This window comes from Vanessa cardui, chromosome 4 (assembly GCF_905220365.1).
Source record: "Vanessa cardui chromosome 4, ilVanCard2.1, whole genome shotgun sequence".
In the NCBI taxonomy this organism is placed as follows: Eukaryota; Metazoa; Arthropoda; class Insecta; order Lepidoptera; family Nymphalidae; genus Vanessa; species Vanessa cardui.
The window spans coordinates 2,686,940-2,701,218 of NC_061126.1; the positions used below are offsets into that span (position 1 = coordinate 2,686,940).

A 14,279-nucleotide genomic window follows, 5' to 3' on the forward strand; every position below is an offset into this window, starting at 1 on the left:
AAATATAGGATCTCGTTTTATATTTTTTATTTTTAATTGTCCATATGTGTTATAAAAGAAAGGCAACACGAATTCAATATTCGACCATGATATTTAGCGCTAATTAGCTCTTATTTTATTTTTCAAGTATAAATATCAGGTATCAAATGATCTTTAAGCGATGGGACAACCTTGGCTGTTCAACAATAAAACAACAATATCAAGATAGACCTGCGTCAATCGCTCGTTCTAGACTTCTTTTGTGCGATCTAGTTGAATAATTTGTAGCATTGACTCCTAACGACACATTCAAACGATATCATCCCGTCTAATCGCCGTGTGTAATGACAGTCGTGTTCAAATTGAAGAAAAAAGCGAGATAACTGAAACAATGGAATTGTATATGATTTGGTTTTATTTTCAAGTTGACATAAGTTTCAATTGTTAGAAAGAATATCATTGTGATCGCGATTGTGATTATAAATTATATGTATAATAATAGAACCATTAAGCTAGATATATTGTTTTTTTACAACAAAGGGGAAAAATAGCATCAAAGAATTTTCATCTATGACAGTTTCAATCGCAATCAATTTCAAGAATCATAAACGACTCAAACCTTTACCTAGATGTGTGATTTCCTAACCCTCATTATCATATACGATGTATGCGGTAAAAACAAGCAAATGAGCTATATCTTAACGTACTTTCCGAGATAATGCCAGTGAATATTTTGCAACTTATAAAGAACTTAGCAACCCTTTTTATTGACTTGATGTAATCTTCTGCCTTATAAGCTTAGCATAGAGTAGAACGATGACTAGATTTATGAAGATCTTTTAAAATCCTGGTAATAAGCAATCAAATTAATAGTAAATTAGTAAACAATGTTCTAAATTTCAATGAAGTTATTTTGAGTGAGTGAAACTATTTTACTTTAAGAAAGAGAAAACATAATAAGAAAAAAAAGTTTGAAACAATAACATATCAAAACGTAAAAGTATATTTTTGTCTATTGTTTTAGTCAAGATATTAAGTAATATAGTGTCTTACCTGTCCGGAGCGAATGGCACTGGCTACCACTACCAGCAGCAACAGCGCAAATGCGCTCCACCACACACCTCGCATCCTCGTTAATCTAAAACAAGAAGAAAATATAATTCCATATGTATTTAGGTATCTATGTAATAGGTATCGATTTTGTGATTTATTTATCGATTTAATAATCGAATATTATTAACATAATGTTCTGTTTTAATTAACAAGACAGTAACTGCTATTCTTTGCCCGTTCTTCTAAATCACTTTTAGCATAATTAGTTCACGATTTATTGATTTATTCGCTAATTTAATATTCAAAAGTGTTTCTTGGGGTCTTCTGGGTTTTTATTTTACATAATAAGAGGTTTAATACATAAATACATATTCATAAATAATATAACACCGTATTATTTACGAAGCGTATTACGAGTTAGTTGTTATTATTTTTATATATAGTGACATAATATTGCTTGAGTAATTTTGTATAAAAGGAATATTAACCGAGTAAATAAAATAAATGTGATACTTATTGATGCTATATTTCTATTCTTATACTTGGTGTTAGAGTAAGTCCGTCAGAGTAAGTACCATTCAAACGTCACATATTTTACCCTCAAATAACAGGTTTCAGTAATTTTGTTTTCCAGTTTAAAAGGTAAGAAAGCCAGGTTAGTTAGAGATTTCAATATTTTTTACAAAGTCAATGTTTATAAACGATCTTTATCATTTACGAACAGGTGCCTTATTAACTAAATTCCTCATTATTTTGTAATAGTAATATATATGTATTTTATTTATATTTAAAAAGAGTGTTATTACTAGTTCAGTCTGGATTTACCTAAGTATAAATAATGTTCACACAAAGCTAAAAACTTTAACGCTTGCATATAAAACAAGAGTAAAGTTTCATTAAAACGGAATCTTATTATAAGGCACTGTTAAGTGTTTACTTGTAATTATTCATTAGAATATTTTTTTCAACGAAAATGCTTCACATGAAAATGTTTTCACGTGTCTAGATAAATTGACAGCCTCTTCTTTTGTTAATGAGAAAGTTTCAAGTTTACCAACCACACTGCTTTAATGTGTTTCAATACCAATTTGAAATATTTTCTTCCAATTCTTATATGAAATATGCCTTCATTCCATAAGTTGAATTAAAAAAGAAAATTAAGCTAATTAATTAAAAACGTGAAAATTCAGTGTTCCTTGCCTTGTTTTGCGCGTTATCTCAAATCATAATTATAATTTACGACAAAACTGCTGTTCTGTTTAATAGCACATACAAATCAACCGGCTTACTCGTCTTAAGAATGAATACTTTCACTATCAAAATATACGAGCAACGTCACTCTCGCTCAATAATTATATAAAATTACTGTACATCTGTCAGTCTGTTAAGTTAAATTATTATCAAATTTGTATACCGGTTATTCACTAATAGAGTGAACCAATACTTGACAAAGTTATATGAATGTAATTATGAAAGCTAAATAAAACCTCAGTAGGTACTTTATATTTTAAGGAAATTAATTTGTTTTGTTTGATAAATTTTCATATCAAATTCAGGAATATTCAGCAGATTTTTTTATATAATAAAACGAAACGCTTAATGTGATAATAATGATAGAAGCTTAAATTAACTAATCAAAAGTGAATTGAGAAAATAATGTCATTGAACAAATTATCGATAATTACGTTAATTCTTCTCGATAGTATGGGCAAAAACACAGATAAGTCGTTCACGCGACGTTCGGAACGCGTGAGTACGCTTGCAACACTTTCGCCGGCCACTGACCAGCCCCGATGCCATGTAGAGCGGTGACGTGGCTGATGTAATGCTCTCATTGTTTACAACGCAACATATCGTCCTTATTCCTCCATTTTTTTTCCGATATTTGCAATACAATAAATAACCTAGCGATAAATAATTCGACGAAACGTTTGTAATACTTAGCATGTTTTGTTCATGGCGAAATAGCTGTTTACAACTTTACGCTCTAGTCCCGTTTGTAATGATGTTTCTTGTTGGAAGTTTTCAGACCTTGAATTTTTATATGTGTGACATTTAATGTATTTCTAAAACGTATTTTCTATATAACATACTTATCTTTCGTTCCATATTTTTAACAGTTTAATTTTGAATAAAAATGGCTCATTGGACATTTTTAATTGTTTATGAAGTGCTTTAATAAATTATCTCGTTCTGAACAGTAAAGATAAACATTGTGAGCTAACCTGCATTTTTTGCCTTATGTACAGCCTACATATTAGTTTCCACTTCGAACGTACCTCCGTAACGAGACGATTATTTGTTAAACATTGGAACGGTTTTATTGCAAATCATGTTCTTAAAAAAATATATACATAAATAAGTAGCTGCTCTAAAGATCGGAAGCAATTAGTAAGTTAAAGATACGATAATTGTTACTTTTAAAGGTCGCAAGTAACTTTCTCCGAATTTCCTTATTCTGTTTCATATGTAATGGCGCATTAAGAGTGACGCACGCCGCGCACCGTTTCCTTTAAGCTGTTTCACGTTTTATGCCTTTATGGTAAGTGTTGCTTAGTGTGTTGAGTGGAACGTCTTAAACACTAATTTGTTTACAATTCATAATTGATTGCCTCGTTGGTTTAGTGGACAGCTAATTACCGCAGATGACTTTCTGATTTCAAACAAACATTGTGTTTTTAAATTAGGTTTTTTTTTTCTAAACAGTATCTTGGGCTAATAATGCTGATCACCTTATCTCGAGCTACTTAGAGTAAATAATGTATCAAGATTACGTTACTTATAAGAATCAAATAAATTGACTTATTTATATCGCATCACTTACTTTATCATAACTTCTTTTATTTAACTTTTTCCTCATCTAAATATATTGCCTAAGTTTCGTACTATACATATAATACTTCTTTAAAATTCGTTTATATAATCACGGCGTCTATGTCATGAAGCGACTTTTTTTAGTATTTTGAGGTTATTTGTATTTGTATTACTAATAAGAGATCGTTGTCTTATAAATAACATACTTTAATCATATCCATTAATAATATAACAGAAATAATATCCTTATTTATTTGGTGAATTTTATAACCATAAATATTCAACCGAGAGATCAAAATGCTTTTCTGTAAGTCAAGATTATGATGTTAAGGTTAAGCGCTCGTTTAGAAATCAAGATCTTCTTGGAGGACTTATACGGTATCAAGTAGATGACGTGATACAAATTACTGCGTGGAAAAAACTATTTTGCTAGGCTCGCTTAGTTAATTAAAGCGCGTTGACTCTCACGTATGGTAATCTATAAATAATTAAGTACTAGTTAAATATAAATTCTAAATTCCTAAATGTGATATATTGAACTGATGAAGACTTACAAATTTCTAAATTGACATCAATACAAACTTAAAATTTACAGTTGTAATGTTTTATGTAAGAACTTAATTCGTATTTTTTATAGTGATCAGTGAGCATTTGAAGGATACAAGTATAAATATATATATTTATACTTGTATCCTTCAAATGCTATAAATATAACATATTGTAGATTGTATCTTACGGCTGTAAATATTTTTATATTTTATACTATAACAGTTACTAAACTACAATAAATGTTTTGTGCCTTTTTATAATGTTGGTACTTTTAATTTGTTCGCGCAGCAAATATTAGTCACTCGCTGTCAAAATTGTGAACTAAGAAATACACTGGCTCACTCACCCTTTAAAACGGAAGACGAATAAATCAAAAAGAGCTGTGAAAATGCGTGGTCCATGCTATCCATACTGGTTTACACGACGCTACCAGCAAGTAAATCTTTAGAACGATAAAATACGCTCGTGTGTAAAATAATCTAATTAAACATGTAATAAGCCGTGGGTAAAATACGCCGAAAGTGAAGAAAGTCGAACAATGCTGTTACGAAACGTCTTTCCTAAAGCACTAAATGCAAATAAAATTTCGAATGTTGAGATAAAAATTAAACGTAAACTCATTGTACTAAATTCATCATAATGTTACACGCGAATGTTGTAAACATTTTTTTAAGGTTGCATACCTATTACTTCGTATAAAATTTTCCGATTACAACAATCTTTGTCAGTAATAATATTATAAATATGTACGAAAGTAACGCTGTGTTTGTTTGTTACAAAAAATGTTATGAAACAAGTTGGAAACCCAAGGGTGCACTAAGACTTTTTACGAGTATGCCTAACATCTAACGAAAAACTATTAAACATCAAGCGAAGCCACTGGCGATCACTAGTTGAGAATATTCTTTAAAATATAAAGTGTAGACTTGTATGTCATTTATTTTTATTTGAGGTGATCAATCAATCATCTGTCATAGGCATGTTTGCTTGGATACCGTCTATGGATCGGTTATTTTACCGCCAAACAGCTTGCTATATTGATTTGTCCCGGCTGTAATATTGGGTGAGTCAGTATAATTTATATACACAAGGTGGTAAAATCTTGGTTCCCAACATTGGAAGTGGAAGCCCATGTGAATAGTAATACTTTTTATTTTTAACTATTATGAAGCGATGTTGACGAAACGAAGGCACGTGGCACATTCTTCTTTAAATACTTCTGAACTAAATGTTAGTTTAAAAAAAAGTTAAGTAATGTATAACGTATGTATATTTTATTACGTACCGTTATTAAAAATAAGTTGTATATTGCAATTTGAAATATATCAATAAAATATTTATGTTTGTTTTTATTTGTTAAAAAAATTATAAGCGAAAATATTTAAACGATACACGATACTTTACATTTAAACACAGTCAATTAGTGGTTCTCTAATACTTAAAATTTATTACAAATTTCTCACACATGTGAAATATTTCTTTGTATATAAATTGATTAATTATTTGGAAATAGCCTTAATTGCTTTTGATGTACTTAATAAAACTGACGTTTTAAAAAGGAATTCAATTAGCACATTGCATTGTATTCATTTCACATGTTTTCTCACAGTCTATTAGTTCTTGTATCAATTAATTACTGACAAATGGCTATGAAATTAAATTACTTTCTAGACAAGTTTAACCAATTTTTATTCTTATTGAAAAAATTTTTATGATAGTATTTCGGTTTGTTAATACATCGCGCAATTTTTAATACATCAAGGTGAGATAAGTATATACTTGTAATTTAGTTTTTTTACATAAATTATATATTAAAATAATGTTTTATTATGCTCTGAAAACTATTTATGTTTCTGGTGTAAGATGATTAACTTATTCTTGTTCATTTACATTAATAACACCTTTCTATATTTACTTGTTCTACGATTCGTTCATTCAACATGTGTTCCAATTTTAAATACGATATTCTAATTGGTCATTTGAAAAATATATAGCAAGTCTATTCTTATTTAAATTTACCCCAATTTACATAATGTCAGACGGCTTTGGAAGAACTTTCCCCATTAGCGCTAACCGTCTGAACAAATTTGGCGGTTCATTCTTAAACAAAAAAGGAAGTATTAAAAATTTTGTAAGCGAATGGATTACTAATTCATATCTAAATACTCGTTATGTTTACTAAAATGTGAATACTTTTACTGTTTTTATATCGAAATAACGCATATAACATAGCTTGTTGCCTAGCTATGTTATATGCTCTATAATATGTCCTGACATCATCCGGATGAAATAAGAATTTTATGTACTTCTTGATCACAGAATAGGTCACGCACCAGGTCTAATTCAGTTCAACTCAGAAAATATATCATATACATCATTACGTAGAATAAAACAAAGTCGCTTACCGCTTTCTGTCCCAATGAATGCTTACATTTTTAATATTACGCAAAGGATTTTGATAAGGTTTTTTTCAATAGATAGATTGATTCGAGATTCGAGGGTTGTTGTATATAATAGGTACATGGAAAATAAATACAAATTTTCTTGTAAAGTTAATAAACAAATTCTGTATTATATTTAATATCTGTATTACACCCGTGCGAAGCCGGGACGGGTCGCTAGTAAAAAATATATGTCAAGAATTTTGTGTGAGATATAGAATTTTATAAATTTGAAATGCGAATATATCTGTAAAGTAAGTTCTTTGTTTAGAAACCTGTCATGTATACAATTGCGTGTATATTTTCCATGAAACGTACTTCGAAAAACCCATCATAAAATTTTAAGAAAAAAAAATCTATCTACAAATTAATTGCTCATAAATATTACACAATCGATTCAGAAGCCATTTCGTGACAACTGACACGCAATAGTGGGATCCGTACTATCGTACAATATGTCATTTTAACAACTTAATCACATATACCGCGATTGTTTCTTGCTATGTTAATGATCGCAATTTTCTTACTATCCGTTGATGCGTTTCACAATGTTCACTCGAATATAATCCATATACATCAGAATATAAATGCTAGAATCGTTTGCATGTTTAATTTGTTGTTTTATATAAACATGACGTATGCTGAATTTAAATATCGAAATATACATGATGATTTCTAAAATAGAAAATGTAATAATGTATTCGATATTACAATTACCATTTTACCTTTACACAAACGCCTTTTTTTATATGAATTAATGGACGTCGATTTATGGAAAAGGATTATTGTATTTGTGTTTGGTGCTCAAACTTCATATTTACACGCCCTACAATACTTTCCCACAAAAATTTTTATCAAGTAACAATCACAGGTTTTTAAGTCACGAAACCAACAAAAAGAATGTTTTACTTTTTTTAGTTGTTAACTTTTCATAATTACAGAAACAAAAATCATCAACGATTAAAAAATAACTTACACTCTACTTAATTGATGTTAAATTTATGTTCACTTCATCACCCATAAAGCCTAACCTCAATGCTTGACAAATAAAACCGTCATTTCGAAGACAAAACTTTTGTTCTCGTGTAAGAGTATTGGGCGTGATGGCACTGTTCTCTTATAAGTGTTATTAGCATCATTAAGGATTGTAGTTTTGTGTGATGAAATTATACAATGTCTATTTTGGCCTCCGTTAGCTATTGATTAGTTTATGAAATCCAGCTGATCGCGAAGAACAGGGTTCAAGTCTCGGAAAAAAGTTAATGGATATTTCTGTAACTACGTAATAACGTATAAATGTGTTGTTATATGGCGCCCATTCTTGATAACTGTAATATGATCAACTATAATCTTAGTCGAAATCGGTCAAATCTTTTTGTTGTTTTTTATTATATTTTCATAACAGCTGTCAGCCCTAAATCAGACACATCAGACGTACCTTGGCCGAAATGTCTTCGACATGAAATTGCTGACAATAAAATTGATGGTTTGCAATTATTATTGGCATTTAAAGCCTTGGACTTAATCACCGATCTAAAACTAACAACGTCTTCTATATTTTAATCTAATAATAGTATGTTAAGAATTTACGGAATGACTTATAACACAGATACATTTTATTATAACTTACAAAAAAATAATTTATCCTTCAATAAATAGATCGACACGATAAGAGAAATTTTGTGTAAGAAGAATAAAAATATATTGTACAGAAATATATGGACTGGAATAAATAAAAAAAATACAAACGCAAAGATTTGACATTTTATTATTTTCATTTAACTTTCTCATACGAAAAAAAAAATGCGTCAAAATAGCACAAATTGATAACTTGCAAAAGGTTCCTCATCATAATTATAATTTTGAATGAGATCACTCAAAGACTCTTATTATCAAAAAGGAAATATGAAAGCGTGTCGTAGTCACACTTTATGGTGTCGCCGACTGTCTATAGTTGTCTGCTGTCATGTCTATATTTTAATGATGATTTGTAATAAATATAAATTGCTAGATGAAAACCCGGCTTCGATCGGAAACAGTAAATAAATAAAATAATAATATAAAAATAATAATAATAATAAAAGTTAACAAATGTGGCTTATCATTTATCAATAATTTATTTTGGATAAGTTCCCATTGAATTTACCGGACCCCTGCACGAAATTATCATTTACATCACATTTTTTGATCGCACCTGAAAACGTCAAACATGGCGGCCCAATGATCTGTCATTTCATTGAATTTCATGATTTAAATAAAACTAATTATAACGGATGAATCGCGTATATTAATTATAATTTAAGACAGAATTTCATGATTTTAATATCAAAATATCTCGATTATATGAATTTTCCAATTATATACTATCAGCGAATTTAATTGTATGTATAAAAATTAACGATTTTTTATTGTATATTGGTCTCTCGAAATTAATAATATAGATATTGATTTAATTGGTTGTAAGGCTTTGTGCTAGCCCGTCTGGGTAGTTACCACCAATTCATCAGATATTCTCCCGCCAAACAACCGTACTCAGTATCTTTGTATTCCGGTTTTAAAGGTGACTGAGCGAGTGCAACTACAGGCACAAGGAACATCTTACCATCTTAGTTCCCAAGGTTGGTGGGGCATTAGCGATATTAGGAATGGTTAATATTTTTTTACAGCGCCACTGTCTTTAATATAATATAAAAGTAATATAAAAAAGTACCAAGTCTAAGCCAATAAGCATTATAATAAACGTTTTCACGTTATATCCGCCTCCTTGAACGAGTTATCAAATTACTCTATTTACGTGAGATTTTTCTTAATTGTTATTAATTTTATCTTATCTTACATACGGATGCTGCTTAATTTGATGTTAGTTAATTTAAAAAATATTTAATAATGTAACAACATATTAACTCATATTAATTAAATAAGATAAGCAATGCTCACTGAAAGTTTTCAATGATTTTACGGGCAAGTAATTAATTTGATTTCAATTCAGGATATACGCTAGGATCCTGGATTGAGTAACCGTTGAAATCATCAATATTTAATTGTATAAACTAAATGTGTATACACTTAATATTTTAAATCTTAGCAAGAATGCATTTATATGTAATTAAAGAATTTCTTATACTAACTAGATGAGACTATTTGTCGTTATTTGTCGAGACTATTTGACACATATAAATTTGATTATATTGTAACAATTTAATAGCTTATAAATTAATAATACTTTTTTCTTTCTGCACATCTACGACTGTAGCTCTTCAAAATGAGATCATAACCGATTTTGATGTGCAACTATCGTCCCATAATCACTGGGACAAAAGACGACTTACACTATTAATATATAAGATTATTAATCGAAAGAAAAGGTGAAGAATAAAGACATCTAGAAGCTTTTTAAAAACTACTTGGAATCCTGTGTAGATAATTATAAAGTTTCCTATTTTTTACAATGTATTATGCATACTTCACCAGACTTTTATATATTTATACATACAAAGTAAATAAACCTTGCGAGTGAGTTACAGGAATCGAATATTTACATAAATCTACAATTTGAATTGTATTTCATTTAAACAATAAATGCTTATTACGATCTAAGGTCGACTATCGCTTGACAATAGACTATCTTCCTGTTACATTGTATTTGAAAATATTCCATTAACCGACATAGAATTATAGTCCGTGAGATAACATTGTTATGCGGATTCATCTAAGCTTACATTAAAATTTATTAAGATGCTGAATCTAAATAGCTGTTTGACCAACATTGTGTAACTCAAAGAAATATTGTTCGCATTATATTCAGACTTCCGTAGATAATCAATTAAACATTGCAGTTATAATATAATTTAAAATGTAATCAAATATTTTATAGTCACAATCCTGAAAAAATATCTAGAAATTATCCGTAGACAACTGCATCAATTACTGTCAATACAAAAATGATCAACAAAGCAAACTCTACAAGCAATGGTAATCGCTGATTTTCTGTTATATGCATGTAAAAGTAACAGCCTGTAAATTTCCCACTGCTGGGCTAATGGCCTCCTCTCCCATTAAGGAGAGGGCTCTGAACATATTCCACCACGCTGTTCCAATGCGGGTTGGTGGGACGCACACGTGGCAGAATTTCAATTAAATTAGACACATGCAGGCTTCCACAAATTAAGCACATATATATATCGTGGTGCTTACCTGGGCTGGAACCCGAAATCATCGGTTAAAATGCACTTGTTCTAACCACTAGGCCATCTCGGCTCATGCATTTATATTTTTTTTAATTATAAATGCGCGTAAAATTACGCCAACTGTTCACGCTAAAACTGCTGTCCTGATTTAGATAACGCTACTGCTTTCAATTCATCCATCGATGGCGTGTAACGAAAGTTAAGAGTTTGTGTGTTATAGATTTTTTTTATAAATGAAGCGAATAAAGCCGCAGATTCTGCTAGTCAGTAATAAATGACCAAAGTTTAAACTTTTAAATTTCGAATATGTTCTGATAAATATAGCACCTTTTTTCTTAAATAAAACAACTCTTATTCACCGAAGATTCTGTCTGTACTGTCATTTTTATTCATTTGTCATAAAAAAATACACCAGTTAAGAATCTACGTTTGTATGTAAGCAAAGGCTTTGATCTATAATAGAATCTGTTATCTTTTATCGTTACTGAATAAAAAATACCGTTACAATTTCTTCTCAAGCTGTGTACTTTCGTACATATTATTGTACTCTATCACAGCAATTATATGTTTTTTATACTGTTTTGCATAAAACAGATCTTATTTTATTTCGCCGCTCACTTTCGCTTTGAATGCGCTATTATTGAATAACCGGTCAGTTTAAAACTATGATTTAAATATTTTAGTGTTAAAATCTTATAATAGCACTACAACTATCGTAACATAGATGTACATATATACTCGTTAATGACGGGTAAATTGACTTAAGAAACATAATCTGAGAATAATAAAAAATATGTTTCTGAAAATATTTGGCTAATGGCTAATAGATGGCGCTGAAACTTTTTTTATTATTATTAACATTGGGACGTATATATATAACTAAGAATAGTGTAAAATCATGACCGCGTGAAATGGTGACAAAAAGCTAGCAGCGTTTCTGCTTGATCAATGAAGATCCTTAAAAAAAAAATAACCAGCCAGTCACTAGTGGATGCAATTATGAAAACAGCCAGTATTCTTTCAAATTTCGTATAAAAGTAACCTTCCATTGTTTTAATGAAATATAATTGATGATTTCATATTGTTTCAATTATAAACCTTTCTATAAGATATTCCCACGATTTATTTACAATTGTTTCTTTATTGAGCTTTAAAGTTTAATATTCAACTTTTACATACAAAGATGATTAATGTATGTTATTGTTTTTAAGAAAAAATGAGATAAATATTAATAATTATTATAATTACTAATCCCACTAAAATTACATGGGATGTAAAAAGGACTTATGTAAAAGTGTTCTTAATAACATTATATAGACTTAATTATAATGTATAATTGATTAAAATAATTATGTATTATGTTACTGTAAAATTGTAATTACGGTTAAATTAAAAATTGTCGAAAGATTGCGAACGGTGATTCAACTTACAATGAAACGTATAAAATCTATATAATTGATAATCTAGCGATTAGGTTAGGTTGAAGTTTTTATAATAAAATTAATATTACTCAAATCGATTATAATATGACGAAAAATAACGCGTTGAATTGCAAATAGTATGTTATGGTTCAATCTTTTGACAACTTACAATATCTTTAAATAGATATGTCGCAAACTTGGCCCTTGGAGTAGTGGTGCAACAAGCTTCATTAAAAGTATAAACACCTCGCCTTATTGCCTCCACTGATGGCAGGACGGTTGGTTCTTTATTTTCCCAGAGGATCGGAATTGCGATACAATGGGGAAATGTTACTAGCATTCTTGCTACCATACCACATGGTAAATTTTTTCACAGTAACTATTTTTAATTTATATTTGTATATGTTAAAGGAGCTTATGTTTATTATTTATGTTAATTAAAATAGATTGTAATTTAAAAGTATTTACGATTTTACGGTCACATATCAATATAGATATTTGAAAAAGTAACTCAAAGTATTCACCGCTAAGTATAAGATAAATTATAAACATAAGGCTCATAAAAATTCTGTCCCTGGTTTGAATTCAGAATGATCGGTTAAAATTCATATCTTTGAACTGTTGAGTCAACACGACAGTGGTATATTTTAAACTTAGTATAATTATTAAATATATAACAGAATAAATTACTTGCATACGTACATACCTATCTAAACCTTTCTAAATATTATTATATCCGTTACTTGTCTATACATTCGGAAATGTTGATCAATTCATTTAATTCAAATCAATCAATATCAAAGCATACATGAGATAAAACATTAATCGTGAACCAGTCGCAATCGGAGAGAGCACTCGGCCTATTACCGATTATTAGATTAATATTAAAAATGCGAAAGTATCTCAGTCTCTCTGTATATTACCTCATAACAATTAAAGCGCTGGTCTACACAAAATTCTCATGGGTGTATCAATTTTAGAAAAAAATATAGAAATGTAGAGTCTTGAATTAATTTATTTTAAAAGATTGTCAAAGAAACATCCAATGGAATGGAATAAGTGTAAGTTAATATTTTTTTATAATCTAGCAACTCTTAGATGATACATGCAAAAAAACACAATAAAATTGTTATAATTATTTATTAAAAAGAACGAATTAGTAAGACACATATTTAGTTAAACCTAATGTCTTATTTAATCAAAAAACTGGCAAGAAATACGACAATTATATTACAATAGTTTTATATTTGTCAATATTTCTTGCAGCGTTATAAATACATAATATATAGAGTAATATTGTAATATGATATAGATTTGACTGCTTCCGGTACAAGTCGATATTAAAAGTATAGTAGTTATACGAACTTCGAAAAGTTTTCACACGCACCTGTTGACTTAATCGATTACGTTCATTGTGTAATAATTACCATACCGTTGTGTATTCTTCACGTTCACGGCCGTTTGACTTTACATCGTGTAGGTGTTAAACGATTTCAAATAACATAATATTTAAACGGCTAAAGAATGACACATGTGAATTATATAAATTGGCTCATTGATTATATACACTGTGTTAAATGTAAACATATCCCACTACTGGACATAAGCCAGTTGCGGAATTTATTTTCTAACTTACTCGTGTAACATGCTGATACAATATATTTTTTGTTGGTGACATGTGATAGATTTAAATTGAGACTTGTAAGTTTCTTTTCAATAATTTTCCCTAAAGTAGATAACTATTTAATAAATAAAGGAAAACTCAGTTGTTGCCAGTAGTTATTGAACTTGACTGGATTTGAAACTTGGTGTTTGGAAAATTGAACTTGGCTCTT

General features: G+C 29.4%; 1 protein-coding gene across 17 annotated transcripts in view; it reads right to left on the reverse strand.

The window, feature by feature from the left end:
- Window positions 1-14,279, reverse strand: part of LOC124544013 (flocculation protein FLO11-like) — a 97,051-nt gene that overhangs the window by 75,707 nt on the left and 7,065 nt on the right. For all 17 annotated transcript variants that reach the window (XM_047122369.1, XM_047122376.1, XM_047122368.1 and 14 more), the window contains exon 3: window positions 1,033-1,117. In XM_047122369.1, the coding sequence (XP_046978325.1) occupies window positions 1,033-1,107 (75 nt within the window). In that variant the 5' untranslated portion in view covers window positions 1,108-1,117. The remainder of the gene's footprint in view (window positions 1-1,032; window positions 1,118-14,279) is intronic.